This window comes from Haliotis rufescens, unplaced genomic scaffold, assembly GCF_023055435.1.
Source record: "Haliotis rufescens isolate VD_foot unplaced genomic scaffold, xgHalRufe1.0.p SCAF_28, whole genome shotgun sequence".
NCBI lineage: Eukaryota > Metazoa > Mollusca > Gastropoda > Lepetellida > Haliotidae > Haliotis > Haliotis rufescens.
This window is the reverse complement of record NW_025963979.1, coordinates 322,398-350,137: the sequence shown is the minus strand read 5'-3', so window position 1 is coordinate 350,137 and position 27,740 is coordinate 322,398. Positions and strand designations below refer to the sequence as shown.

General features: G+C 40.2%; 1 protein-coding gene and 1 long non-coding RNA gene across 2 annotated transcripts in view; both read right to left on the bottom strand.

Moving 5' to 3' along the window:
* Positions 1-3,318: 3,318 nt before the first annotated feature.
* On the bottom strand, positions 3,319-9,789 carry LOC125384160. The gene is made up of 2 exons (XR_007222955.1): positions 7,388-9,789; positions 3,319-5,682 (listed from the first exon to the last, which is right to left on the bottom strand). It is a non-coding gene; the product is annotated as an uncharacterized LOC125384160 (long non-coding RNA).
* An 11,014-nt stretch (positions 9,790-20,803) lies between these two features.
* The window catches only part of LOC124117405 (cyclin-dependent kinase-like 2), a 304,230-nt gene continuing 297,293 nt past the window's right edge, over positions 20,804-27,740 (bottom strand). Inside the window, exons 10-11 of the mRNA XM_048402623.1 lie at positions 21,275-21,375; positions 20,804-21,031 (exon numbers count right to left, since the gene is read on the bottom strand). Coding sequence (XP_048258580.1) covers positions 20,966-21,031; positions 21,275-21,375 — 167 coding nt within the window. The 3' untranslated portion in view covers positions 20,804-20,965. The remainder of the gene's footprint in view (positions 21,032-21,274; positions 21,376-27,740) is intronic.

Genomic DNA, 27,740 nt, shown 5'->3' with positions numbered 1-27,740 from the left:
TAAATCCTGCATTTTTTCTTCAGTCACACAAACAAAAAAATTCAGATTTTCACTGTCAATCACCCACAATTAGTTGTTCCCAAGTAGCATCGTAACCACCCAAGGTATGACGTATGCAATGTCAGGAACCTCACTTTTTCCCCAAATCTAACTGCTAGAAGTAGATGAATTAGGGAGGTGGGTGGGTGTACTTCCGATGTAATAGAGGTAGTATTCTTAGAATTATTAACAATGATAACTATTGTTCGATAATTCTTACGAAATCTCTACCTCTATTACATCTCTGCCAGAAGGGATACCAGAGGGACCTGGTGGGATCTGCCGTTAGTCACTCCCTGTGTAATTGAAAGTAATCTCTTTTGGAAACCATTATTTACTGATTCTAATCCTAACTCGAAATAATTTCCTCTGAAATTCCCCCTGAGGACTTCAAAATCAAAAATGTAAACTTCTTTTTCGGCTCGATGAGTTCCACAAAAGTATATCCCTCCATATAATCCCGCTGGGGTGAGTCGTCGCCTGATTAATCTTTTCATAAAACCCCGCTTCTGCCTCCAGTGACCATGGGTAGCTCCCAGGGGGTGGATATTCATGATATTCCGTACACTCCATGTGTTCCCCGTGCGGTTCATCATCCGCTGGGGTCCAGGATTCCAGTATGATTAAGGTCTGTGCGGCTTGTGATGGCTGCCCATGTATAACGGAGCCTGTATGGTAATCTTTGTGCAGGTGGCTTGAGTACCGTCAGTTGATGGTGATCATATGGTAGGCTGGCTGGCTGGTTGGCTGGCCGGTTGGCAGGTTTACCGTGGAGTCCATGTGGTAAACGTATGGTGTCTTAACGGTCGGCTTGAACAATCGGCTGGGTTGTTGTGGAGTCCGTGTATCTTAGCTGGGGAGTATGGCCTTGCGGTACCCTGCTGGGACCCAAGCGAAGATTTAGCTGACCGTGTATCATGGTGGGGAAAAGCTCGAGAGCTTATACCCGGCTGATCGGTTGGCTAGCAAGCTGTCTGGATAGTCGTCAGGACGGTCGGCTGGGATGCTGTGGGGTCTGTGTGGCTGGCTTGGGAACCACGGGTTGATGGAGATCATAGGTAAGCCAATTGCTGTACGGTCGGCATGGAGTCCGTGCTGTAGCCGTAGAGCATCTTAACGGTCGGCTGGCTGGACAGCTGGCCCATGGAGTCCGTGCGGTGCCTGTACATTATTGTCTCATGGTAGGGAAAAGCCTGCAGGATGATACCTGGCTGGTTAGACGGCTGGCTGGTCGGTACGGTCGGCTGAAGAAGGCCCTATGGCTGTGTGTGTTGAATTGACAGATGGCAGTCCCCCATGTGGTCTTGTGACCGGGAGACTTATCTTCGCCAAAGCTATCTCGTTTGCACTCTCTTTATATTCTCCAGTTCTTCGTCTAGGGCTGAGAATCTAGCCTCAAACATATTCTCATCTCCTGCTGTTGACTAAAAAGTTCTTGGATTAGACTCATGGAGAGTGCAGGAGATGGTTGATGTCTCAGCTGTGATGACCTCCAGCTTCTTCATGGCTGCCTCGCGCCGCTTAGCCTTGGTCATAGCCTCGCCTATTTAATGAAGGTCTCTTTAGATGTGTTGGCACGCTGCGCACATCTTTTGTTCTCCGTGCAAGTCGTCCCTCTGCACTTTATGCAGTTACCATGAGGAACTCCAGTGATTATGAATCGACCACAAGTCTTTCACCCGGGAGTAGAGGGAAACTCCATTACCACCTCACAAACACCTAGACCCAGTTATACTCATCTGCGTGTGATTGTCACTCCAGAAGCAGCTATTAATATCTACTTATGTGTCTGTTATTATAAGAAACTATAAGATTAATCTTAGAGTAATGTGACTTACTACCAAGTGCTAGTTCGTACTACTAATACAATAGGTGTTGACTCTAGCACACACAGGAAAAATGTGAGGTTCCTACTATTGCATATGTCATAACTTGGATGGTAATGATGCTACTTGGGAGCAACTAATTGTGTGTAATTGACAGTGAAGAGGACGTCTGTTGAAAATCTGAATATTTTAGTTAGTGTGACTGAAGCCAAAATACAGGATTTATGGCAGAGATGAAATAGAAGTAGAGATTTGATTTGTGAAATATGGATTAAAATACGCCAAAGTCAATTCATCTTTACCAAAGCAACGCATGACAGTTGTTGTAGACCAAATAGCTATAAACCTATGGACAGACATGGCACAATGATAACTAGAGAAGCGTGTGTATAGACATTAAAGCCTTAGATTAAGTGTTGTCATACATTTTAAACATGCAAGTGTTGCACCAAAAAAGGCCTAGGTCTCAATCATATGAATGCATATGATATCTTTCATAAGAATTTACATAAATTGTGGTAAATGTCTTCAGTTTAAATTATAGAGATCTAGTCGGCTTCAAAGGGACCTAATGTCTAGTTATTCGCAAGATGATCCTTTCACAGAATTCCATGAAACACATTTTTCAAATTCAGGCACTATTAATCAAGTCTAAATGGCTTTTCTACACAGCTGTCCCTTTTGCAAATCAGATTAGTATTGCATAAAGAACCTATCAATTTTATTAACTGTATCAGCCTGTTAGGAGTATCAGTTCACTAAGGCTAACGCCATCAAAATATCATTGTTCCGCTTAAACCGCAGAGCAATCAATGGCTCCCATAAATTTCAACAAACACTGATCCTCGTTCGTTTAACAATTATACCATTTATCAGACTTTCTGGTAATAAAAGGTGTTCATCGTATCTGGACATATATCATTGCAATCTATTAATTTTATTTAAATTTTCATTCAGTATCTTTGGTGAAATATTGTGTGAAATGATCATCAGATCACATCAAGTCACCATTATTAACAGTAACCACGATCAGATTATCGCTATTGGCATCTTGAAACGACTCTAAGTTGTCACAGAATGGATATATATATCATACACATCATACATTAAGTCGTTTTAAAAGTCATATTTGTTATAGACTGACTAATACATGTCAGCAGATTGTTTTCGCGATCAAAATAGCAAGACCGCAGGACTAAAATGGTGACTCTTCAAACTATTCCTTACATAAAAATCATCCAGCTATATACTAAAGTTCTACTCTTTAAATTACTATTATTTTATGTAAAATAGTGAAAATTGCAACTTAAATCACACAATACTAAAATATATTACTACTGTTCAAAATTCTTTTAAGTTACGTCAAACTGCATATAAAACAATGCCTAGCAGAACAGGAAATTTAATTAAAATGGTAAATCATCATGTCTAGAGGAATAATTTTGGGTGTCTGTTTTTAAATCAGGGGGTCATCCATAAACCCTGAGGCCAGAGTTTATTTTGAGGGATGACTGTACTGTCATTATGAAGCTACCTGATCTTTTCTTGAATACTTGAATACTAAGTTAATAAAAGCCATCATAAATAGGTCAAGAAGAATACGCAAAAAATATGAGAAATTTGTTGATTCAAACCAACAGCATGAATATTTCAGAATTGAACAGTGAACTCACCAGGTTTTTTTAATGTTTATACCTCCACAAACGTAAAAAAAAGAAAGATGTCAATTCCAATAAATAAATAGGGCAACAGCAATAACTTCACAGACAACTGTTTCATTAACACAAACAAACTATAGACATTGATATGAAATCAGTGAAATCAGTCAGTGCAATTATGCAAACACAATCGACCAAACAAGTGTTGAAGTAGTTCACTTGACGGTATGGACTAATTCTTTTAGATTTTTAGAAACAAACACAAAAAATGCTTGGTAAGGCAAACAAATGCCACGGAATCACTTGTTATTTATTTATTTCATAATAATCCCTACATAGTGTGAAATCAACACTTTCAGTATGGTTGATCGTAGCTATGTCAACAGTAAAGCTGTGTGTGATTTTCTAGTGTGATGATCAGAAATTGCAATCTCATTGGCATATGCTTCACCTTTGCTCTTATGCACTATCATTTATTCAGTAAACAACACCCCACATCATTACTTTTTATGCTTTTTAAGTGCAAAGATCGAACAAATTACAAATCATTATTGTACCTAGGATAAAACTATTGTGACCAGTCATTATTCTAAAGTCCAGAAATAGAGCCACAAGGCTCTGTCGCTTCCCTGAATGATGAAGAAATAAGTTTATGACACTTCAACCTTGTTTGGTGGCAAACAACTATAGTGAAAAAATGGTGCAAAAGAGTCCAGGCAAATGAAAATAAATGTTGTTACTACATTGGTGATATGAAGTCTTCTTTCAATGCTGTTGAGTTCAAATCATATTGATCAACACACTTGATCTTCTTATAGTCATAACATTGTCAATTTTCTGGATTAATAAAGTTTTCATAAAATGTTAACAAAATAAAATTGTTTTAAGAACACATTGATTTGAACAAGGCAAGATGTCTTCATAAGAATAAACCTGCATGCTAAATTTCACCTCATCAGTTAAGCTGAATCAGAGAAGATATTTGAGAGCATGTTAAAAGTGCAAAGGTCTTTCCATTGTTGAGGTGACTGAGGGTCAGTAGTCTGTTAGAATGAAACCACCCTATTTTAGGTCAATAGGTCCCTGTTTTGGCTTTATTAAGACAAGAAGAAAGTAACATAGTTGTCCAATTGGTCCTAATAATGACCTGTGTCTGCGGACAGTTTGGGCCTGATTGAACATGTTTCACTATTTTGTCCTACATCAAAATTTGTAGGATGGTGAAACTTTGCCAGGACCTGCTGTCTACTGACAGCCTCTCCTAATGATGCTCAAACCACTTTTTTGAAATTCAAGTTTGGTTTCCATGGCAACCATATGGGAAAACCTAGTTTTTGCCATTGCTCTTTAATGTCTTGTGGATGGCTTCATATGTCTTGTGATGTCGAAAATATAAAAGTTTACGATAGACAGACAAGGTACCATGCCATATGCTCGCTTGAAATGAAATTTCAGGTGGCCCAAAAAATGATAAGTACCTGTACACACATTATGATTAGCTGATATCATGTTGTCTTGCAAGTATCAATGCTGACACACTATTCAACACTAATAAGACCTTGAGTGGACTCACACTGCTACACAATTTTTTTAAATACAACGGCAGTTTGAATAAAAACAAGTTTCAGATAATGACTCCACTGCAATACACCAAACTTTCTACTGATCATCAAGGTTGTTTCCAATTTCCCATCGAAGAGATACCCATAAACAAATATAATCACACATATAATTGAACACATCCCATACAGACCATGAAGTATCTGCTATCTTCACAGAACCTCATAATATGTGACTTTCTTTGTCCTCCTGACAAACAACTTGAGCTCCATTAGTGAAGATACTTCATATAGTTTGTTGGTTTCATGTGTGAAACTGATTGAGAGAGCAAAGATTCAGATAATATGCATGTACACCAATGGTGTGTTGTCACATGACTGGTATATCTTCTGTTACCAATACTGGTAATACACAAAGCTGCAGTCTGTGAAGTCTCGTTCATACACCAGTAGTATTCTTTCCTGGAAAACTGATGAAGCTGTAATTTCAAATTAGCATCTTGATTGTTTTGATGTGTAGTGTAAGAGGAGCTCCAGCATCGCAATGTGTGGCTGTCAGACATTCGGGAAGCTGCTTTCACGGTCCTGACCGACACTGTCCTGTACAATATAAACAAGAAGGAAACATGAGCAATTAAACAAAACATTGTTGACAAATATAAAAATAGTGCAATATAGTGCAGCTCAAATACTTACAAATATAAATGATGAGGTATCAGGGATGTCTTTGCTACCTTTCAAATTATAAGCAAACAGAAGCTAATTTAATACTCTAATTATGACAAACATTCCTTTCAAGTTGAAGCATATTGGTTCAGTAGTTTCAGAGTAAAGTTCTTGCATCAAGGTTCACAATGGTTGAAACTAATTACCCTGACCAAACTACATACATTATCATTCGTGTCAAGATTGTTTGTATTGGTTGTTTTCTGAGAAATAAAACAAAAACAAAATTGCTCTCTCTCTATTTGTTTTCTTAAGAAATATAGCCAAAAGGCTGAGTAGTTAACCTGATGTTTTCAGGAACATGAGTTTTAAAAGGGTGAAAAAGCATAAGCGTAAGGAATAACAGTTTAAAAATAAGTTTTTTTCCACAAATATTTAGTCAGTCAGTCAGTCACAGAGTCATTGAGTGAGTTTGGTGTAACAAACAGTATTTGGCACACCTGGGACTTTCCTTAGTTTTTGCTGTGTTTCCCATCTCCTGCCCACCCTGAAATTTCATTCTGACTTGAAATAATAAAAACTTTTCTTATCTCAATTTCCCCTGCCCCCACTGTGGACATTTGTGTCCTGATATAAAAAAATACTCTTACCATTGCCCACTCATGAAAAATGTAAGATCTGCTTTATTTTTCTTCAGCTATATTTATTAAAATTTTGTTTCTGAAGAAAAGTGACTCAATCTATGTCATAAATTATTATCACACCTAGCATTAAAATACTAGCTTCTGATTGGTTACGGAGCAGGCAATTATTTTCCATGAAGCTTGCTCATGTACCCTGTTGAGAAATCAATTGGAACACATCTTAGGTAACTTGCTTATCTCACATAAGTAACGTTGAGCTGAAATGAACCAATGTTTATCCGAATGCATTTGAAAAGGGCAGTAACTCAGTTTGTTTGTGTCATCTACTAGCTGTCAAAATGGCTGAATTAAAGCATCTTAATCAGTGAAACTTCAGACATATATTCCGGGTCTGTATGAATGAATGTCGTGAGATAAATTCGTTGTCAACAGATCCACTGGGGCATATTGTGTGATGTACCCTGTATGTCACGGCTCGGGGTACATAGGCTCACACTCAAGGTTACATCACACCATATACCCCTCGAGACCAGTTAACAAATTATAATGAAAAGACTGGTACCAATTTGTCAAGTGAACCTTGCGCAGCACATCTTCAAAATGCTTCCCGTCTACCTGAGAGCTCCATACACTGACCTCGGAATCATTAAGCCACACATGTACCAAGCTCCTCACAGCAATAGTCCATTCGTGGAGATCTCTATACTATCGCTGTATACTATCACCAGTCCTCGGATGTACCAGAGCTCAGAAAACAGGGAGGAGTGCAGTGAGATGATCCCCACTTCCATTTGGAGAAAATCGGTTTCCCTTTGGAAGTGCTAGGGCAAGCCGAGACAGATGCATGAGGCCGAGCACTGCCGGAAAATTGGTCGTCCGCAACGAAGATTTTAACAGGTAAAATCCCTAGTTCCGAGCTAGCTGTCGTAGGCCAGATTTCCATACTATATATTATACAGTCATTATACGAAAGTTTACAAAATTTTAAAACTTACCCCATCACACTCTATGCATTTATCCCAGGGTTGGATGCTTGGTTGCAGATTACCCTAGTCTGTATTCGTCTGTAACCGAGAGATGTACACGAGGAAGCTGGTGGGGACATGCTTCAATCCTGGGACTGTCACACATCCACGTCTGCAGATTTTACTAGTGTTTTCTATGGGTGAATCACTGTTATAGAGTGATGTTGAAAAACCCTTTACGCTACTAGGAGACAGTGGTATATCTTCTGGTGTAACATACGCTAGTGTGTTTTCGCATAGGACATCGTACAATGACGACTGCATGGTTTTGAATTAGGCAACTATTCAAACATGACTTTTAACCAATTCCGAAGGGGTCTCCAGTCAATTACAAACAAAGTTGTCCGTACTCTGTATTGACGCAGGTATTATTTGTTTGGCATCCCATTTTACACTTTGTCGAAGCTCTTTTATTGATCATACTGCAGGATTGAATAGCTAAGACAAGATGAGGAAAAGATCGACAATATCCATAAGAGGATCTTCAAACCAATACTGCTTTGCAGTCTGACTTCCAGAAACATCCTTCCATGATAGCACTGGGGAACACTTTCTATGTACAGCCATGGTAGATGTGACAGCTCTCATCTCATGAGGTTTCGATGTCTGGGGTGGAGGTAATCCCGTAAAGTCGTAGGCACTGAGTATTGTAGATCGTAACCAAAAGGGGACCATTGTACGGGAGACCTCTGAGTAACCATCTGAGAGATGGGGTTAAACTATCCCTTCTGGGATTGTCGCAGGGTTGATAAGGCTTGGAAGTATATGCGTAGAGCTCAAACTGCACATAGCAATATGTCCTCGTGATCCTCCGGATGTAGAATCAAAGCCGGGATGGTGAATAGCCTGTCGGGTTGACCAGGAAGTTCTTGGCGATAAAATCCCATCGCAGACCCAGGTGGACCTTTCCATGGTTGTGCCTCGAATCGTCACCTCCTGTTTACATCCAAGGTGTGTATATTTCTGACCCATGCAGCAGTAACCAGGGCCAGAAGAAAGACTGTTTTGAGTGTAATCTGTTCAAAGTCTTTTTCTGCCAAAGGTTCATATTCTGCTGAGGTCAGGTGTCGTAATATAACGTTCAAACCCTGTTTGGGTGGACGAAATCTGGACGACTGGTTGGCAAGTTTATTATAGCGGAGCAGTGCATGCATTTCGGGGACTACAGCGATCTTTATGCTCATTGTGGTAGCGATGACCAAATTAAGAGCTCTAGTTATGTTGATAAAATTTGAGAAAATTAAAGGCCTAAACATTCTCTCTCTCTCAAAAAAAAGAAAATCTCCACAGGGAGGCTAAAAGAAAGAGAATGATGAGGCAGTCAATGGATCAGATCAAGCACGGCGTGCTGCACGAGATCTGAGTGCATGACCTATATACTGGGATGGGGGTCATGGTGATGCATGGGTGGCGGTCATGGTGAGGCATGGGTGGCTGGGCAAATGAAGCTTTGAAGCTGGAAACTTTGATCAAGGACGTTTCCACGCAAGGGATCGAAAGAAGAAGGAGGAATGCACCGAGTGAGATAGGATAAGTTTAAAAACTTTCAAATTTTGAACTGTTTCTAGTGGCCAAACAGCAAGTTGAATTTAGAGTCTAGAATATGCTACGATACGTTTGTTTCCAGATGGGTCCATAAAATTTGAAATAATGTGAGTTTATCATTCAAATATCATAAATGCCTACAGTATTATTAACTTCCAGTTACCTGTCATCATTTTCGGGCTGCAGGACATGGCAAACACACTGCCTTCTGCAGGAAATAAATGAGTTAATTGTTGCAAAAAGTGTGAACCTAGAACAAATTTCACTTTAAAACAAGAGTCATCAGAAGATGACAAATCCCCCCGGCCCCTACAAATTCGAAAGAACAAATTATCTGCCTGTTAAGTCCACTTAATGAAGAATGATGAAGAATGCACTATGACGTGTACATAGTTTCAAGGAAGAATACCTACTAGTTTTTAAGATATGGTCAGAGTCAAACTTCTTGCCATGGAAACAGGAAAAAACATATCTAAATTCCTAAATAGCAAAAGGAGCCACTTCAACCCCTGAATAATACATGTTCCAAGTTTGATTCAACACTTTTGAAAAGTGTTTTAGTGCTGCTCCAGAAACGACACCTACCTCCATTTCAGCAAAGTCTAACTTGTTAAATTTTGAAACATTGCTAAATAGCAAAAATAATTTTTTTTTAAATTACAAAATAGCAAAAGGCACCAGTTCGGCATGTGACTGATACATCTTTCAAGTTTCGATCAAATATACTGAATGGTTTTCGAATTCTGCCCCGGAAACGAACCCCATTCCCAATGGAGTCTATGTCCAACTTCTTTCCATAAAATTTTTAAAAAGTAAAAATTAGAAAAATCCCAAAATATCAAAAGGCACCACTTCAGTATGTGACTGACAGATTTGCCAAGTTTCAATCAAATACACTGAATGGTTCTGAGTTCTGCCCCGGAAAAGGAAATGATTATGGACAGACAGACGGACAGACTGGCTGACCCCTATATGATGAACTGTCACTGCTAATAAGATGTAAATTCAACATTTCTTTCAATCCGGTACACACTACAGACGGATATAGAGAAATTGACAAAATCACTATGTCTATAAAGTATCATTTTTGAATGTTAATAATATCTTTTTTTTTGCCAGTGGACTTAAAACCATTTACAAAAGTCGTATATCGCTGTGTATAAGGCGAGTTTTTTGTACCTAAATTGAGGGGGTTAAGAAGGGGGGTCGTCTTATACACGGAGTCGAAGATCTCACATTTTTTTCCACTGGCGATGTCAACCAGAGGCCGATAGCCAGCCCTGCATTAGACAATAAAACTTCACATTTCGTCCTAAATAACTGTTCCAATAACTATTTCTATACATAAACATGATTTGTATCTCTTTTCCTTGAATAAAGTTTGATAATTTCTGCAAATAAAGTTGAAATGACCCTCGCCTCGATGCAGATTGTCAAACCACCTGACACAGCAAAACAATCAACATCCGTGAGTAGAGAGCCGGAAGTACCGGTAAGCATTTGCATATTGCACATGTGACCTAACATGTGATAACCGGTGAAGCTGAAATCAATTCCCGCTGTTTTTACAGTTGTATTAACAAGTGTTGGAGACGGTGTGTACAAGTGATTGTGGAATAAACACGCTGAATGTGAAGCAAACATAAGCCTAGTTAGTTACAACATAGTTGATTGGCGATTAAATTACTCACCATTGTCTCTTATATGTTATTACTTCATAAATGAATTTTATTTTACAGGCACCAATTTGGTGTCGCACCGTGTAAACACAAAATAGCGACGTATGCTGGTGTTACCTATCATTGTAGAAAAAAACAATGCAAGATAAACATATTTTTATTGCATATATAAGGTTTGTGTGCGCACTTGTGATGTGCTTCATTCCAGGTCGCCCTATACACTGAGTATAGGATTTTGGGTTGATTTTTAAGGCATGTACAGGAGGGTCGTCTTATACGTGGGGTCGCCTTATACACAGCAATATACGGTATGTCATGTCTTATCACTTGAAAATACTCAAGTCTGATCTAAACACACATTGTTGAGGACCTAGAAATCTGACAGCAGCAGATTGTTATCTCTGGCGTGTCAATGAAATGAGTGAGTGTGAGTGAGTGAGTGAGTGAGTTGGGTTTAATGCCACTTTTAACAGTATTCCAGTCATATCATGGGGGTTAAAGCGAAAACGGCACCGATTGGCGAAAACGGCACCAGGCCAAAACGGCACCGATTGGCGAAAACGACACCTCGACTCAAGCGAAAACGGCTACTATTGCCTGGCGAATACGGCACCTTATTTTTTTTTACCTTGGTCAAATAAGTGCTATTAAACTTATATGGTAACTTGCAAACACCAATAATTGTGAGATGCTAAAACAAGTTTACATTAGAAATTAGCCTCTACTACAACTATAATCCAACTTAGCTTATACGCAACACAACTTATTGTGAAAACATGACATGCTTTGAAGAAAAATAATAGAAATTAAACTCACGTCGTCTCATACAAACACAAATAATTGTGAAATTGTGAAATAAAACAAGTAAGAAATTAGACCCCTACTCCAATTTACTCGCCGACTGATTGGGAGGTGCAGTTAACTTAATGTGAAAACAGTATACGCTTTCAAGTTTTAAGTACCTTTACCATGTTTACTCAATTTAAACTGAAACTGTATTTAAGAGGCCTAACATGGTGCTGTCAGATCACAATTATTCACAATGGCCTTTCGATGTGTTGCATGAGAGAAGAATGTCAGAAAACAACAACATGCTGTGTTAACTGTGACCATGTAAATAAACCATATATATTACTACAAAAATCGTTCTTATCCTTATTAAAAATATCATGGTGTGTCAGCTCAATGTGGGAGGAAAGTGATGCAGGTCTCAGATGTTTACCACTTCGGTGAAACCCACGAGCACGGGTATGGTGCTGACTAACCTAGAAACATAATCGGGGCGAACCCGGATTCGAACCCACAATCATAGGTTTCTGGCATGCCCAAGGGACGCAACTCTGCACAGCAAATTGCATCACCTTAGACGACAGGGCCACCCGTGCCCCCTGTCAATGAAATGAGCAGCTGATCGTGCTAAATGATCTATTATCGCGAATAATTCGTCATACAGTTGACAATGAACAGAAATACATAAATATTGATGTAAATGGTTTTACATTTTAGTTACCAGTTATCCCCCAAAATACACATATTTTTAATTATTTGCGGTAGAATTGAATGGGAATCATGTTCAGGGTTTGCATATTTCAGTTGCACGGGGTACCGATCTCGATCAAGTTATTTCCATTTTACCAACCAATAAAAGTTCAATAAAACATGCTTCCCCAGTTTATTTACTGATTAGATCTGAGGTTCTTATTACGATGTTGGCATCAATGGGTTTTCTTTGAACTTCTTTAATATTCACGAGACCCGACGGCTTGTTTACGCTTTGCAACCAACTTAAGTTCTAAAAATCGCAAAAAGATCGGCAGGTTGTCCTGGTAGTTAGGTATGCTGGAGTACGAGGAGTACACTGTTGTTAATTAATGAAATCTTTTAAACATTTATATGCAGATTCATAAATTGATTCTGAAGGAACTGATGTACTTTATATTCCTGTCCAAACAACTTTGCAGCAATGTTTATTTGACTGAATGATGGAAGCATCTGTCGTTTTCCAGTTGGGGTGTCGCCATTTCCTTTGAAAGAAATGTAGTTTGAGGACCCAAATACTGCAGTCTACCCTAATTTTAATGACAAATTCTCTCTAAATCCAGATTTTGACTCAATATATGCAGGTTGATAATATCTTCAATAGGTCACCTTCATCAGGTGTATAGGTATTAAATATAGAAAAAACAGAGTCCAGATATTCGTGCTTGTCAAAACTCTTATCCACACAAGATCTTTGGCCGTTCAACGGCTCTTCAGGCGTAATGAAAACATTAACTTACATTGTAGTCCTAGGTGACGCATAACAGTAGTATTTGTGGCGTCATAATGCCTATGATGTAATAGTGACAATAGAGAGAAAAGGATTTCATAGCCACAGGACCGCGCTTCTGCCTGGGCAACATGAGAGTTGTGTACTGGAGCATTGTCTTGCAGGAGACGGACACCCTTGGTCAGCATGCCACGCCTCTTAAGCTTGAAAGCGTCCCGCAATTTCCGCAGCAGTGAAGCATAATAAGCTCCTGTAATTGTGGTAACCTTTGCCAAGAAATCCATCATCACTACTCCGTGCTGGTCCCAAAACACCGTGAGCATGACCTTGCCTGCAGAGGGTTGGACACGTGCCTTCTTTGGGGGTGGTGACTCCACATGCTTCCATTGCATCGACTGAACTTTCGTCTCAGGATCATATTGACTTCAAATTTTCGTCATACTGCATCAGACGACCTGAACTGGTTTGGTCTTGAAAACCGTTAGTCTGCAATCGTGGTCCGTGACACAGGCAAAGTTGACAGGAACTTGAGATGAGTAATATACAACAAGGGGTGCTTCTACCTCACCCTCTGCCACACTTTGGGAAGGTCTGCTCACTATTGATGTATTTGGCCTAAGAGCCCTGATGTCACATGTCTTTGCCTGGGAGGATCAAGATAATTGGCTGGCTGTTTCTGTATCCTTGAATCCAGTCTGTTTGTAGAATTCTGGAACTTCTGATTAGTCAACCGGATGATGTCATCATGGATGGAGTGTTCTCTACCATTGAGGAATTGTAGAGCTGTAAAGGGCTGCGACAGCATAGGGACGAGGATGTTCTGACGTATCTGCTGCATGAGATGGTTTCCCTGCATAAGCAGAAACTGGGCTAACATTCATACCTGAGCTGAGTGGAGAACCTCTTGCATCTTGAGGATATGGTCTAAGGAGCTGTGGATGAAACCCAACTGTTCTAGGGTTGCCCTGCATGCTGATCGATCAGGGGGATGACATGTATGAAACCAGCAGCAAATTAGTTCATGTTGGTACTGATGTTCATCATCTGTTTGTTAACAGCCTCAAGGTCCTTTAACTTGACAATCATTGACAACTTGACAAGCATCTGGTCTTCCGGGCTTGTGGTAATCAGGATGCTGCAGAAAAGGACAATCGTGGGTCTTGTATGTGTTCCTACTAATCGATTGAAGCCAAGCCAACATTGCTGGCTCTGGATGCATTCAGTGACATATCTATCCTTTTAATTATGTTGTCAGTGTACGACAGATGGGGAAATGTGCTGAATTTCTCTGACTTAGACACTGGCTCTTCCTAAGCCACACACTCAATGGCTTGGTTGGCTGTTCTTATATATTGGTTGTCTGTTCTTATATATTGGTTGGCCGTGATGCAGGGATAAGATGCAACCAATCCTGAATTATATCCCTGACAGTATTGTAATTTTTACAATAAATTGTATATTTATAATACTTATCATTCTCCCTTCTTCATTGATCCTTGAGTGGAAACTCACCTTGAACCTGTTTCCAGCTTCACCACACCCAAACACATCCCAACTGTAACCATGGACACCACTATCACCACTTGCCCTTGCAATGCATGGACCTCATGGTGCCTGACCACGTTACCTACCCTGCAAACTCATTCTCTTCATAGAGCATTTACAGGCTCATGTAACTGTGATGCAGGGATGGTTGAGTGGGATTTTTACGTATGAGATAGGATAAGAATAATAAATATATAATTTATTGTAAAAATTTACAAATTTTTAAACATATTCTATCTCACACTTTGCATTTATCCCACGGTTTGAAGGTGATGTGCAGATACCTTTGCCAGAAATAGACTTCAACCATGAGACGTACACAAGGAAGCTGGTCCTAGATCATCACACCATGTGGGCCCGTCCTGATGAGGACTCAAGTGTGGGATATTTCTTAAACCCCCATGTACTACCAGGATGAACTTTCATGAGGTCTGGTAACACACGTGTCTTTGCAAAGGGCACTGTTCTGTCACTCATGGGTATTGTACGACGCTTCAGTATTGGGCAGTCACGAGTTACTTCCCTTTGGAAGCTCTCCCGTCGAGAGAGATAAGATTTGCGTTTTCACGCTAAAAGCATGTTGTGTTTGATTGCTATTTCTTTAGCTATGACAGAATTCAACGCGTTTTATACAGTCCCCACAGTGTAAGTACAATCATTTGTGTTCCCTCATAATATTTGTTAGCATGGAAAATACTGTTAACGCCAAATTTGTTTAGTTTTCTCAAAGTTTCGTTGTTGCCTTATCGAAGTTGAAGTGAGTGAAGTGTCGTAAAATATCAAAGAACATTGGCTAAAGATGGTTTTGTTCCAAAATAATAATTATAAGGATATGTAACTTTCAAGTTATAATAATAGACTAAATTAGGCTTTATTTGTATTTTTCAGCCTTTTTACCACTCTACCATCACCGCTAAATCATGATTATCATGCCACCAACCGAATAAAAGTGATGTCGGTTATAGCTGGCTGTGCTTTTTTGTTTATGGAACAACTGGTCACAGTACAGGCACTGTCCTAAAGAATGGCCACGTAGCATGGAACAAGGGTGAACCTGTTCAGCCAAAAGATGCCAGGGAGAACAACCAGTCCTCGATTCATCTCCAGTACAGCAGTGATGTTCTTCAAACTGTCCCCAACATACATCATGCAGATGTAAGGCAGAACAGCTATCAACCACAATGACAGTGGTTGATCAAGCACAAATGAGAGGAGGAATGATTAACAATACTCCCAGACAGAGGTTCGTGAGTGGAGGGTTCAGGACACCATCAAAATGGCCGAACCTTTGGCTGACTTCGATGTTGTAGACTAATCTCTACAGACGAATATCATCCCTCCACCAGATGTTCAAGTCTGCGGAACACCAGTAACTGACAAAAACAAACAAATATTATTTCATTATGTACACGATACAACACGATCCAGCCTGATTGTCTTGTATCAATCAGTGAGGATGACTCCTCATCTGCACTGACAGAATGCAGTCAGTTGTTAACCCCAGTCCAAACTGGTGCAAACCCTGGACGTCCAAAACCTGAGAGGTCCCTCAGATAGTGTGAGGCAAACACCATGTCGGTTCTCCAAAAGCAGCCTTACATGATAGCCACTGCCCTTCTCTAATGCAGGTTGGATGCCACTGGAGGTGGTAACCCTGTGAAGGTGTGTCACTATGAAGATTACCATGTGTAATCAAGATGACACTGTGGTCCTGTATTCCTCCATAGCTGAAGCTGTCGACAAGGGAATGAATAGGCGCTTCGTGATCGTCTATGATCTTTTGATGTTTGAAGGTAGATCATAAGAGCTCTAAACTGGAAGAGTGAAAGATTTTCCTTTTCCTCTGGGTCTAAAACTGAAGATAGAGGTAAAGTGATTAATCTGTCTGGCTGTCCAGGGAGTTGATTCTTAGCTACAAAGTCCCATCTTAGGCCCACACCAAGCGTTTCCTTTCAAAACAATCCCTGTTTACATCAAGCATGTGGATCTAGCTGATGCGAGCCGTTGGGGCCAAGGCGAACAAAAAGACATTTTTGATGACATTCAAGCTGGCAGTCTGATTTTGGCCAACCATCTTGCACAAACGTTGCAAAGATTGCAGTTCTGCCACTATGAAAACCCACTTGCCTGTGGTCGTAGCAATCACAGAGTTGAAAGCAGCTAAGTAAGTTGGAAGTGTAGATGCTTATAACTTCCTCCAACTTCTCAAGTGCTGAAGAAATTCAGTTATATGCTGTTGCAATGCTTTAGTAGGGGATTGAACATCTCAAACCTTGCAATATCCTTCCAACACTTTTGATATATGATCATAGAGAGCCAATGTCAAAGTATACTGTGCTGCCGTAATTAACCGATCCACCCTTTAAGAATATCCTTTGGCAATCAAGGATTTCTTAAGATGAGCCAAATGTAGAGATGACTCTGGCAACGGCTGTAGCTGGTTTGAGTGTGGCTGAAGCAGTAGATCTTTCTGTAGTGGAAGTAGTGTCTTCGATCAGCTTTTTTTATGAGCGTGGTGAACAAGCTCTTAGCCAGCCAGTAGGGCGCAACCAAAAGCAGTTGGAGTCTCTTGAAGTCGGAATCTTTTGAAGCAACCGAGTTAGCAGTCCCATTGGTGGGTACTCATATGCATACAGATCTTCCCAAGATATGGCTGAAGCATCGTGCTTCAGGGTCTGGTATCTGAGAGACAAACATTGGTAGTTGAGCACTAAACCTTGGCAGCTGAGCACTGTACCTGGTCGCAAACAGGTCTACCTCTGACTTTCCAAATAGAAGGCAGATCTCTGGAAGATTGCGGGATGGAGTCTCCACTCTGTTAAGCATCTGCTATCACATTCTGAAATCCTGGATGTGTCTGGCTCAAACTTGAATCTGAAGCAAATCGATCAATTCGAAGAACTGGACTGTCATAGGTTGGAGTGAAGCAGATTGATCCCATCTTGTTTATGTTCCACATGATTTTGGATCATCAGTAGTACAGTTGTACCGCCTCTCAGTGTTTTATTTCTGTTTGTCTGTGGTCCATTGCCCGGCAACTCATATCTAACAGATGTGCTCCCCATCACCATGTCGAGGCGTCGACGAAGAGGTCGTGTGTTGGTGAGAATAGTGTCAAGGAGACTCCTTCACAGACGTTCGACTCCCAAAGCCACCAATGAAGGGGATGTTGTAACGATGTCGGCAGTTGAATCTTGGTCTTTCTGCAGAAACAGTCTCGGAAACCTCTGTCATGGCGTTAGCTATGCAGATGCTCTCCTCAAGAAACTGTATGAGTGCCAATGGTACCTGTTTCTGTAACAAAACCCACCTGTCCCTTGGAACGAACATCTTGCCTTCCTGGGTGTTGAACAATGCTCCAATGAACTGGCGCTGTTGTATAGTATTGACAAGTCATCATAGATTGTGTAACTGCAGTTGATTCTCTAAGATGTGCGAGGAATGGCATGAACTTGAATGCAGTCATTGATGAAGGCCTTAAAAACAAACCCCCTGGCAGTGAAGGAACTAGAGTGATGGATTTTGTGATGCGGGTGAATAACCGAATTAGAGAACCCGCCACTGATAGTGCATCAACTGGAATAATAAGTGAAGATACCTTTGATGATCCTGATAGATTGGCATATGAAGGTACGCATCTTGGAGGTAAGACCGACCATGTAGTCTTTGTGTCTCGCAGAAATGTCTTATACCAAAGAAATGTGACAATTGATCCATCAGTCCCTCAGAAACTTGTTGCGTGTAAGCAGAATTGTCCACCGAATATGAGCCTCGTTTGATGTCACATGTGCCAAAGACAACGCAATTTCCTCTGCAGCCGATAGAGTCACTTAAAGGGTTTGATGAATAGCCATATCTAGATGCATCAACTCAGGGTTTTACGTTGACTTACAAAAGTGAGGACCACTGATAATTAATTTAGAGTGTAATAGCTGACAGTGTGAGGGTCCTTAAAGTATAGAAATGGTGTAGTGTACTGTACATTTTGATAATTACTTGAGACCATGGAATGAATCAATGATCAAGTGGACAGTGATCATGATTGATGGATGAAATGACAGACATCAATACCTGCTCTTGATGTAGGTACAATGGATATTATTGTGCATCCCTCGGGACACAGTTTATTCTTTTTCTGCGATGTGCATATCAGCGTCGTGTAAAACCCTGCATCAACTCCTTATCTTAAACAATTGACATATGACTCATTCTGGGTGTCTGATCATCTGCATCAATTTCAGGTGAAGTGGCAAAGGAGCCCAGAGTCCATCCCATACTCTCTTGAGAAGAGAGAAGGCCTCATCCAGATGCTAGCTCATATCCAACATCACGGCTGAGGTGGTGAGGTAATGGATTCCACATTCCATTTATTCCTTACCTAAAAAATATGATTGGTGATACTACTTCAACATGTCCAACTGATCAACACTGTTAATGCTGTCTGTCGGCAATACGGGATATCCTAGAGTCTCTGCTTCATTGTGTGGCATGCTATCGCTGCAGTCAAAACCATGTTGGTGATTTGAAGGTGTGGGTTCAAAACCCAACGAACAAGGCCTTGGCAAAGGAGATCGAGAACTAGAAGATGATCTCCTGCAACATCACTTTCTTCTCTGTGGTGAACGACTTTCGCTGAAAGCTGTCAACAGAGCTTGGAGATCCACAGATGAGAAGAACAACAATTGCGATCGATGCTGCCAAAACGTATTTGAGAAGAAGGCACTTGACGATCCTTTCGAACCCTCAAACAATGTATTCCATCTGGATGATCCTGTTGATCCTTCCTCTCTCAGCGAAGTGGTCTATCCAATACCCAATACTCTACAATAAATTACATCTGTAAAACAAGAAAAGAGCCCTGTACAGTCACTACAGCTCACGTCACACACTTTCCTTTTCTTTTTATCCATAACAAAAACTTTATAAACTCAAATACTCAAGAAGTAAGTTTTATTCTCCTCCAGAAAAAACCCTATCTCTATTCTAGAGCGATATGAAGGGCAGGGCAGGGCAGGGCAGGGCAGGTCACATGGTCAGACAGCATGAGGTCTATGTGTTGCAATGGCAATTGGTGATAGTGGTGACCTTGGTTAGAGCTGGGATATGTTTGGGTGCAGTGTTTTTAGAAGCTGGAAAGCTGGTTCAAGGTGAGTTTCCACTCTAGGATCAATGAAGAAGGGTGAAATGCAAAGTGTGAGATATGATAACTTTAAAAATTGTTGTTAGGCTTGAAAAGTTCCTCAGGCTTAGTTTCTGTATCGAAGAAGTAAGTGAGTGAGTTGGGTTTAACACCGCTTCTATCAGTATTTCCAGTTATATCGCAGCGTGTCAGCTTAATGTGGGAGGAAAGACGGAAGTGATGCAGGTCTCAGATATTTACCACTTTGGTGAAACCCACAAGCACGGGTATCAGTATCGAGGGAGGTATGTAACAAAGTTGCACCCCCCTGACCTCACCCTGTATTGGCTCTCGCCAAAAGGATGGCTGTCCTGCGCAACAGTATGTCAACGCAGACCCTGCTAAGCTTTGCAACATCTGCACGAGCATTTTCTACTCCGTCTGGAGGAAGAGAATTTGCGAGACAGCTGTGACTGCTTACTAATGACATTTCTCCTGTCATGAGTGCTTACTGACCAGATGAACAGGCACTGTGGGACAGGCTCTGAGATCACACCTTCTAGGGGCGGGTGGAACCTTGCATCCCAGAATTATCACAAAGTGTTTCTGAGTGGAGGAATGCTTTCCAGGAAGAGATACTTTATCCGACCTCATCCTATCTTTAGCTGCAGTAAGTATGGTAGACCTTTTTTCACTGAAAATCTAGTATTCCTTGATGTTTTTTTCGGTTTGGTACCCCAAGCCTCCTTAGACAGATGTTTGCAGTGTAACATCTTGAAGCACACATACTCTTTCACATGCTTGGCATCTTTGCATCCAATCAGTTGATCAATGCTGCACCCTGAACACACACCAGATGGCAATGGAAAGGGAGAGTCCATCTCCCACAATACGTTTCTAAACTAACTGCTTACAAGATCGTTTCTGCTTCCTTTACTCCAGTAATCTGTAAATTCTCCTCTAGTCTTTATGACAATCTCAAGAAGTTACAGTGTGAAAAAAAACCCACGTGTTTAGATGTGATTAAAATTGTTTTGATTGTTTACATCTGGACACACAGGATAAAAGTGATGTTTTCCTATCTTGTGCATGCACAGTTGTATTAGTGTGAAGGATATGGTCTACCTCACAACTATTAGAAATGTGAAGTGAAAATGAGCAGTGAAAATAATATTTTGTGATTTCAGCCCAAACAGGAACTTATGGCTATGATGAAATAGAGGAAAGTATTCAAAGAAATTATGTTTATTTTTCGGTGGCCAAAGTGACAAGAAGTAGATCAGTTTGGGTCACCAAGCATAGGTTTAAGTGGCATTGGTGACCAAAATGGTCATAACTTAATTGGGCTGCATAAGTAAAGAGGTTATAGTCACAGCTATTGTTACATCCCTTCAGCTTGTTGGAAGAAGTAGTCGGCATATTCCGAACAATGTTGAAGCCCACTTGGATCTTGGATCCTGGTGACCAAAATAAACCTAAAAGGTGTTTATTTCCATGATGTCAATTTGGTATGGTTTAGACATTTTTCTGAAGTTTAAGATTCAAGTTGAATATCAATAGATACGAATGACAGACAACACATCATGCTATAAGTTTCCTTGGACTTTCTGTCCTTGATAGCCAATAGAATTGGTCTTACTAAAAAAGTGACTGTTGAGTTGAGATTTAAGTCTCACTCATGCAGTCAGTAATAAGTTTACCTGGCTAGTAGAAGGAAAAGGATCCAAGTTGGTGATGTGAGGGATAGTGGCAACGTTGGACTTTTTCACCACTTGCTTGTCTCTGTATTTTGATGGAAACACTAAAAAACAAGAGCAAATAAGATTGAACAACATAGTCTGTTATTCTATAATATTCTTAGTAATAATTTCAATGATGGGTATTGCCAGCTACTGTGTATCATGATCACCTAGGTTTTATCTTATTGAGATGATACAAACAGAGGGCTGTCAGTCGTGTACTAAATATCAGCCTCAGTGACAAAATCAGTTCACTCAAGTCAACTGGCTACAAAACAGTAAATGCCATAGCAGTAAAAAATTGTAATTTTTACAGTATACTGTATATTTGTATTACTTATCCTATCTCACTCTGTTCATTTCATCCTTCTTCATCCGATCCTTGTGTGGAAACGTCCCCAAACAAAGTTTCCAGCTTCTAAGCTTCATTCACCCAAACACTGCTTGCATCACCATGGCAACCACCCTGTCAATGAGGTCTTGCACCCGGATCTCTTGTGCAGCTTGCCATACTTTTGCTGATCACCTGACACTCTCTACCTTGGAGGTGACAGGCTGTGTAACTGTGATGTGGGGATGGATGGGTGGGCACAGTTCGTGTGAGATAGGATAAGTAAAATAAATACACAATTTACTCTAAAATTTACAAATTTTTAAACTTATCCTACATCACTCTATGCATTTATCCCACGGTTGGATGGTGGGTCGCAGATTACCCCAGCCTGTATTCATCTTATAACTGTGCGATATACACGAGGAAGCTGGTGCTAAACATGCTTCAATCCTAAGATTGTCACACATTCGTGTTCTAAAACATACTCGAGATTTTATGGGTGGATCACTGCGCTATGCATGAGAATACCCCTTTACACTACTACGACACAACTATTGCCATTGGGTATAACATGCGTTGTGTGTTTTCGCATAGGACATGGTACTATGACGACCAAATAGTTTTGAAGTATGGTAACCTATTCAACCACAACTTTTAACCAATCCCGAAGGGGGCTCCAGTCAATTAGCTCTACAAGTAAACTCACCCACAGCTCTAATGACGTAGGCCTCATTTGCTTGGCATTCGCAAGATAGAACTCGCTTATATGAGGAAACGATTAACAATATAGAGATGAGGATCTTCAAACCAATACTGGTACTTCACATGCTCAAGGCAGAGGTGAGCAGCTAAGGGTTTGGAACACTGCTGAAATGGCCACGCCTAACGGCGACTTCGTAGTGGAAGACAAATGTCTCTACAGATGAGTTTTTTGCTTCTCCACTGAAGCCTCGATCTGGAAACCCTGATTAAGTACAATATAAACAAAGGAGTGGCTCTCAATTATTTATTCATGTTGTACATGTGAGTGGTACTCGCATCCTATCTGCGTTGATGGGCTGTTGTTAATTGTCAAGAGTCAGGACTAGCGAACCGAGGTGATGTAACCCTTGGAGATATCTCGTAAGTAGTGGGAGGTGCAGACTTTATCAGACTTCCAGACACATCTTTCCATGATAGCCCTTAGGGAGCAGTTACTATGCAGTGCCATCGTGCAAGCAACAGTTCTCATCTCGTGAGGATTCGATGTCTGAGGTTGGGGCAATCCTGCAAAGTTGTTGGCACGGAGAATTGTAGATCATAACCAAAAGGAAACAGCTCCAACTGGACATAGTGAGATGTCCTTGTGATCCTCGGGACGTAGAATCGAGACCAAAGTGGGGATGGTGAACAGCCTGTCAGGTTGCCCTGGGTGCCCCATCGCAGACCCAAATGGACCTTTCCATGGTTGTTTTACTCAAATCAAATACTGCTGACATCCAAGACATGTATCTTGCTGACCCTTAATGCACCAGCAGCTAAAGCTAGGAGGAAGACTGTTTTGAGAGTCTCTCTCTTCCTGCGGTTTGTATTCTACTCACGTCAAGTGTCAGAGGATAGCGTATATATCCCATTTGGGTAGACAAAATCTGGATGACTGGTGGGTGAGTTTATAAGAGAGGAGAAGAGCTTGAAGTTCTGGGACTAAAGCGATCTTCACGCTCGTTGTGGTAGTGATGACCAAATTTAGAGCTGCTAGATATGTAGATAATGTTGAACCCTTTAGGTTCCTGGTTGAGTGAAGATGCTGAAGATATTCTGCAACTTGCTGTTGAGTAGGAGAGGTGATAGACCTCCTGCGGCAGTATCCCTCGAAGGCTTTCCATTTCTGGTCGTATAAGGATTTGGTCAAAGTACGATGAGCCTCAATGATGGTCTTCACTACTTGCCTTGAGTACCCTTTTGCAACTAAGGACTTCTGGAGATGAACTAGACGCAAAAATGTAGGGTGTCCAGTGATGGTTGTAGTAGGCTGGAGTGAGGTTGAACGGGAAGATCTATTCGTAAGTGAAAGGTCGTTCTGACGTGACCCTTAATGGGATGTCCTCAGATCTTTGCTTAGCGATAGCGAGAACAAAGGTCTGATTTTAATGAGATTGGATGTAGTACTGTAAATGGGTCCGTAGCACTTACTGCCAAAACCATACGCTTGTCCAAAGAAAACTAGTAGTATAGGTAATAGGGGTTCTGGACCACTTCCACTGGAGCCGGATTTATATACCTATACTGCTACTACAGGCGGCATTTTTTATGCCAAAATGATTATGCGATTCAACGATAGTCATGAGATTAAGTTAAATTGGCTCTAGCTCACCAATACCTGGGGCCAATCATTGCTTTAGATGAGCCTAAATGGTAATAAAAATATTCTTCATTATTTTTAGCGATAAAGCGATATTCAACATTTTTATTAAGTTCTTCGTTCATTTTACTAGGAGACCAGACTATATAACTACACTCTTCTTGTAAATTGATAAGAAACAATTGATAACCGTATTTGGTTGGTTTGACATCACTGATATTATAAAAACCTTGTGGTAATTCTCTCCATTTAATAGCTTTTTCGATCTCCATTATTATATATATGTATGTAAGCATTTGTCTAAATGTGATCAAACGATAGTAAGCAATCTATTTTTAATCTCCAACAAGTTCTTTGGTTTTGGCACGGAATAATTGACGCGCTTGTTGCCTCCCCTGTTCTATGAACTTTTTTTTCTCGTCTTTGCTAATACCACTGGTCTTACGAGACTTTGATCGAATCTCCTGCTTCATTTCGTTGTATTTGGTGAGTTCCGACAGCACTAAACGAAACTCATCCTCGGATATCTTACAATCGACCATTGCTGTCGAAATATGATCCTCAATGCTGTTCAACTTTGCTTTGGCGAGTATCCGAATACTATCGTGTTTTAATGCTTTTTTTTGCAACCTACGAGAAATGAATTTTAGCGCTATTCCTGCCAGTCCCGAGACTCCAGCGGCTATTTCCATGCCGAGCACGATAGGCGTGGCGATTATAGTTGATAGTAAACCGACACCGGCTACACCGAGTCCCATGCCAGCTGCTACAAGCGCGGTGTCAACTCCGTCCAGAGCATTCACGGCTCTGCGATACTTTTTATACAATCCAAGTCTCAACTCCCTATCCTTCTCTATTCGATGTTTTATGTCGCTTATTTGATGTAATCGAAATCCATCAACAGTTTCCATCTTTTCAATTGCTTCATCGAGCGCTGGATATAAACTCATAGTGTATATTACGAATATATAATAGTCTTTAATTGGTCTTGCTTAAATGTTTTGAGAGTATACATCAACCTTATCAAATGTATATTATACGGCAAGAATATCTTAGTAAGAGAAATACTACCACTTTTAATAATTTGGACCCCCTCGAGAGTTGCAACGGGTGATGCTCCGATATGAATAATACTGCAACGTTGACGCTCGTGTTTCTTGAGCCATTTAATCGATAGACCTGGTAATATTTCGAAGGCATCTTCCGGTACATCTCCGAACAAGACTTCAATAATAAGCGTAGAAATATTAGGTATTGCACTCAAGTTATCTTTGATATCATCGAATTCTGTAACCAAATTTAAACTTACATTTTTTAAGGCCGGACGACTATATAACATATGACCTGGGTTTTCTGGCAGGGGAGTGACTAACACACTTTTTCGTTTTGATGGAATATAGGCCGCGAGTACGATACCACTATTTATTATCTTAGTTAAATTATGTCCCTTACCCATCATCACATAAGGTGGGGTAATGACGATATTCAGTAGCCACTCGATGTTTGCTTCGACCATAGTCCATTTATTCTCACCGTTGCGAGTAATATTGTACGAAGTGTTTTTATGGAGTCTACTAACGTCAACATCGCTTAAATCTTCTAGATTACCCATGAATGTAACTTCTTACCGCTTGTATACATTATCTTGTAAGTGTAAAGCGTATAACTTACCATTGTTACCGGGTTTATCGAATCCTTCCGTGTCTCCGAGATCGGAAAGCGCAATTGTATTACATTGTCTGAGTGTTCCAGGGCCTGATGCATCAACCATTATTTATAATATGGAGTGTTACACTTAAGTATCCTATATGTACAGGTTGGTGTTTTACATCTAATACAGAAATTTATTTTTTTATACTGTAATCAAGAGAAAGATTCCGTTCTACCGCTATTGTATTTTTCATCTTTCACTGGAACACTTCTGAGCAGAGTTGAAGGACTTTCTAGTTGAATATTATCCGTCGTGCTTATTTGATCTAGATGGATGCACAACTCTTTATAAGGAACTAAATTGGGTAATTTATCTCCATGTATTGTTCTATTGGGTGGTATTGCTACTGATTTAATGCGCCAATCAAATCCAAGTGTGTCTGCTGTTCTCGGGGCAAGAATTACTTTTTCTTCTCCAATACTTAGTTTCAGCATCCCGTTCGGCTCATTTTGTGTGAGACTAGCTCCGTTAGGCTTAAAAATTTTATCATTGAGTGAGTATACGCTGTAATACCCGTCAGGTATAATGCGCACTTCTCCTTTTGTCCATACCTCATTATTACCCCTCACAGCACTTATATTGGTCAACAGTGGGTAATATGTTACATCGCATAGGGCGACTTCGAGGTTGACTATCCGAGTTATCGATAGTATGAAGCAGTTGAATAGGCTGACCATTTGTTATTCCCGGGAGTGTAACATACATATCAAATATACAATGATACTATATCATAACTAAAATATGGAATCAACCATTATTTATAATATGGAGTGTTACACTCAAGTATCCTATATGTACAGGTTGGTGTTTTACATCTAATATAGAAATTTTGAGGTCTGAAATAATACCCCGCTTTAATTTTTTATATTGTAATGTTGAGAAAGATTCCGTTCTACCACTATTGTATTTTTCATCTTTAACTGGAACACATCTGAGTAGAGTTGAAGGACTTTCTTGTTGAATATTATCCGTCGTACTGATCTGATCAAGATGGATGCACAACTCTTTATAGGGAACTAATTCGGGTAAATCGAGTCTCTGATCTGATGTCTTGAGTACTGTTATTTCTCCTCTCCATCCAAGTGTGTATGCTAAGTTCATGTAAAGCTTTACATCCTTTTTTCCAGCGTTTAAAATCAGTAACCCATTAGACTTATTTTGTGTTAGACTAACTCCATTAGGCTTAAAAAATTCATCATTGAGTGAGCATACGCTGTAATACCCATCAGGTATAATGTATTTTTCACCATTTATTTCTGTCTCATTATTATTACCCCTTGCAGCACTTATATTGGTCCACCTCGGGTAATACGTTACGTCACAGAGGGCGACTTCGAGTTGTCCATCCGAGTTATCGATAGTATGAAGCAGTTCAATAGACTGACCATTTGTTATTCCCGGGAGTGTAACATACATATTAAATATACAATGATACTATATCATAACTTAAATATGAAATCAAGACACATTACTAATATATCGATTATGGTAAATTCCTATGGTACAGATTTTTTCGTTAAATTCCCTGATATCTTTGAAAAGTACAGGGTCACGGCAACTAGCGATAAAATGGTGCACGATTGGTTTCACAATCTGATGCAATTTTGGCAGAATCAGTTAAACTTTGCCGTATGGTGTGCCACAACGGGATGTGGCGTATCTGTTAATGCCCAGGATTTATGCTAAATAAGTCTGTTATATCATTTCACGTGTACTATCAGATTAGACGTATACTTAAAGAAATTAATGCTCCGTTACCGCAGGATCGAGCGTGGAATTCCACAAATAATAATTATGATAGGTCCGCGTATGAGCATATTTGTCAGGAATTTAATGTTTCTACGAGTAAAGATTGGCGTATTAAAGGAGCAAACCATGGTCTAGGTGTTCCTTACGCAGAGGAAAAAATAACCGTCAAAGAAGAAAGCGATTATGTATATAAAAAACTTAATAAACTTCCAGTTGATTTTAATAAGTTGAGGAGTACCAGCAAACTTTACACAAGAATATATGATCATTAAAACCAGTCATTGGTATAAAG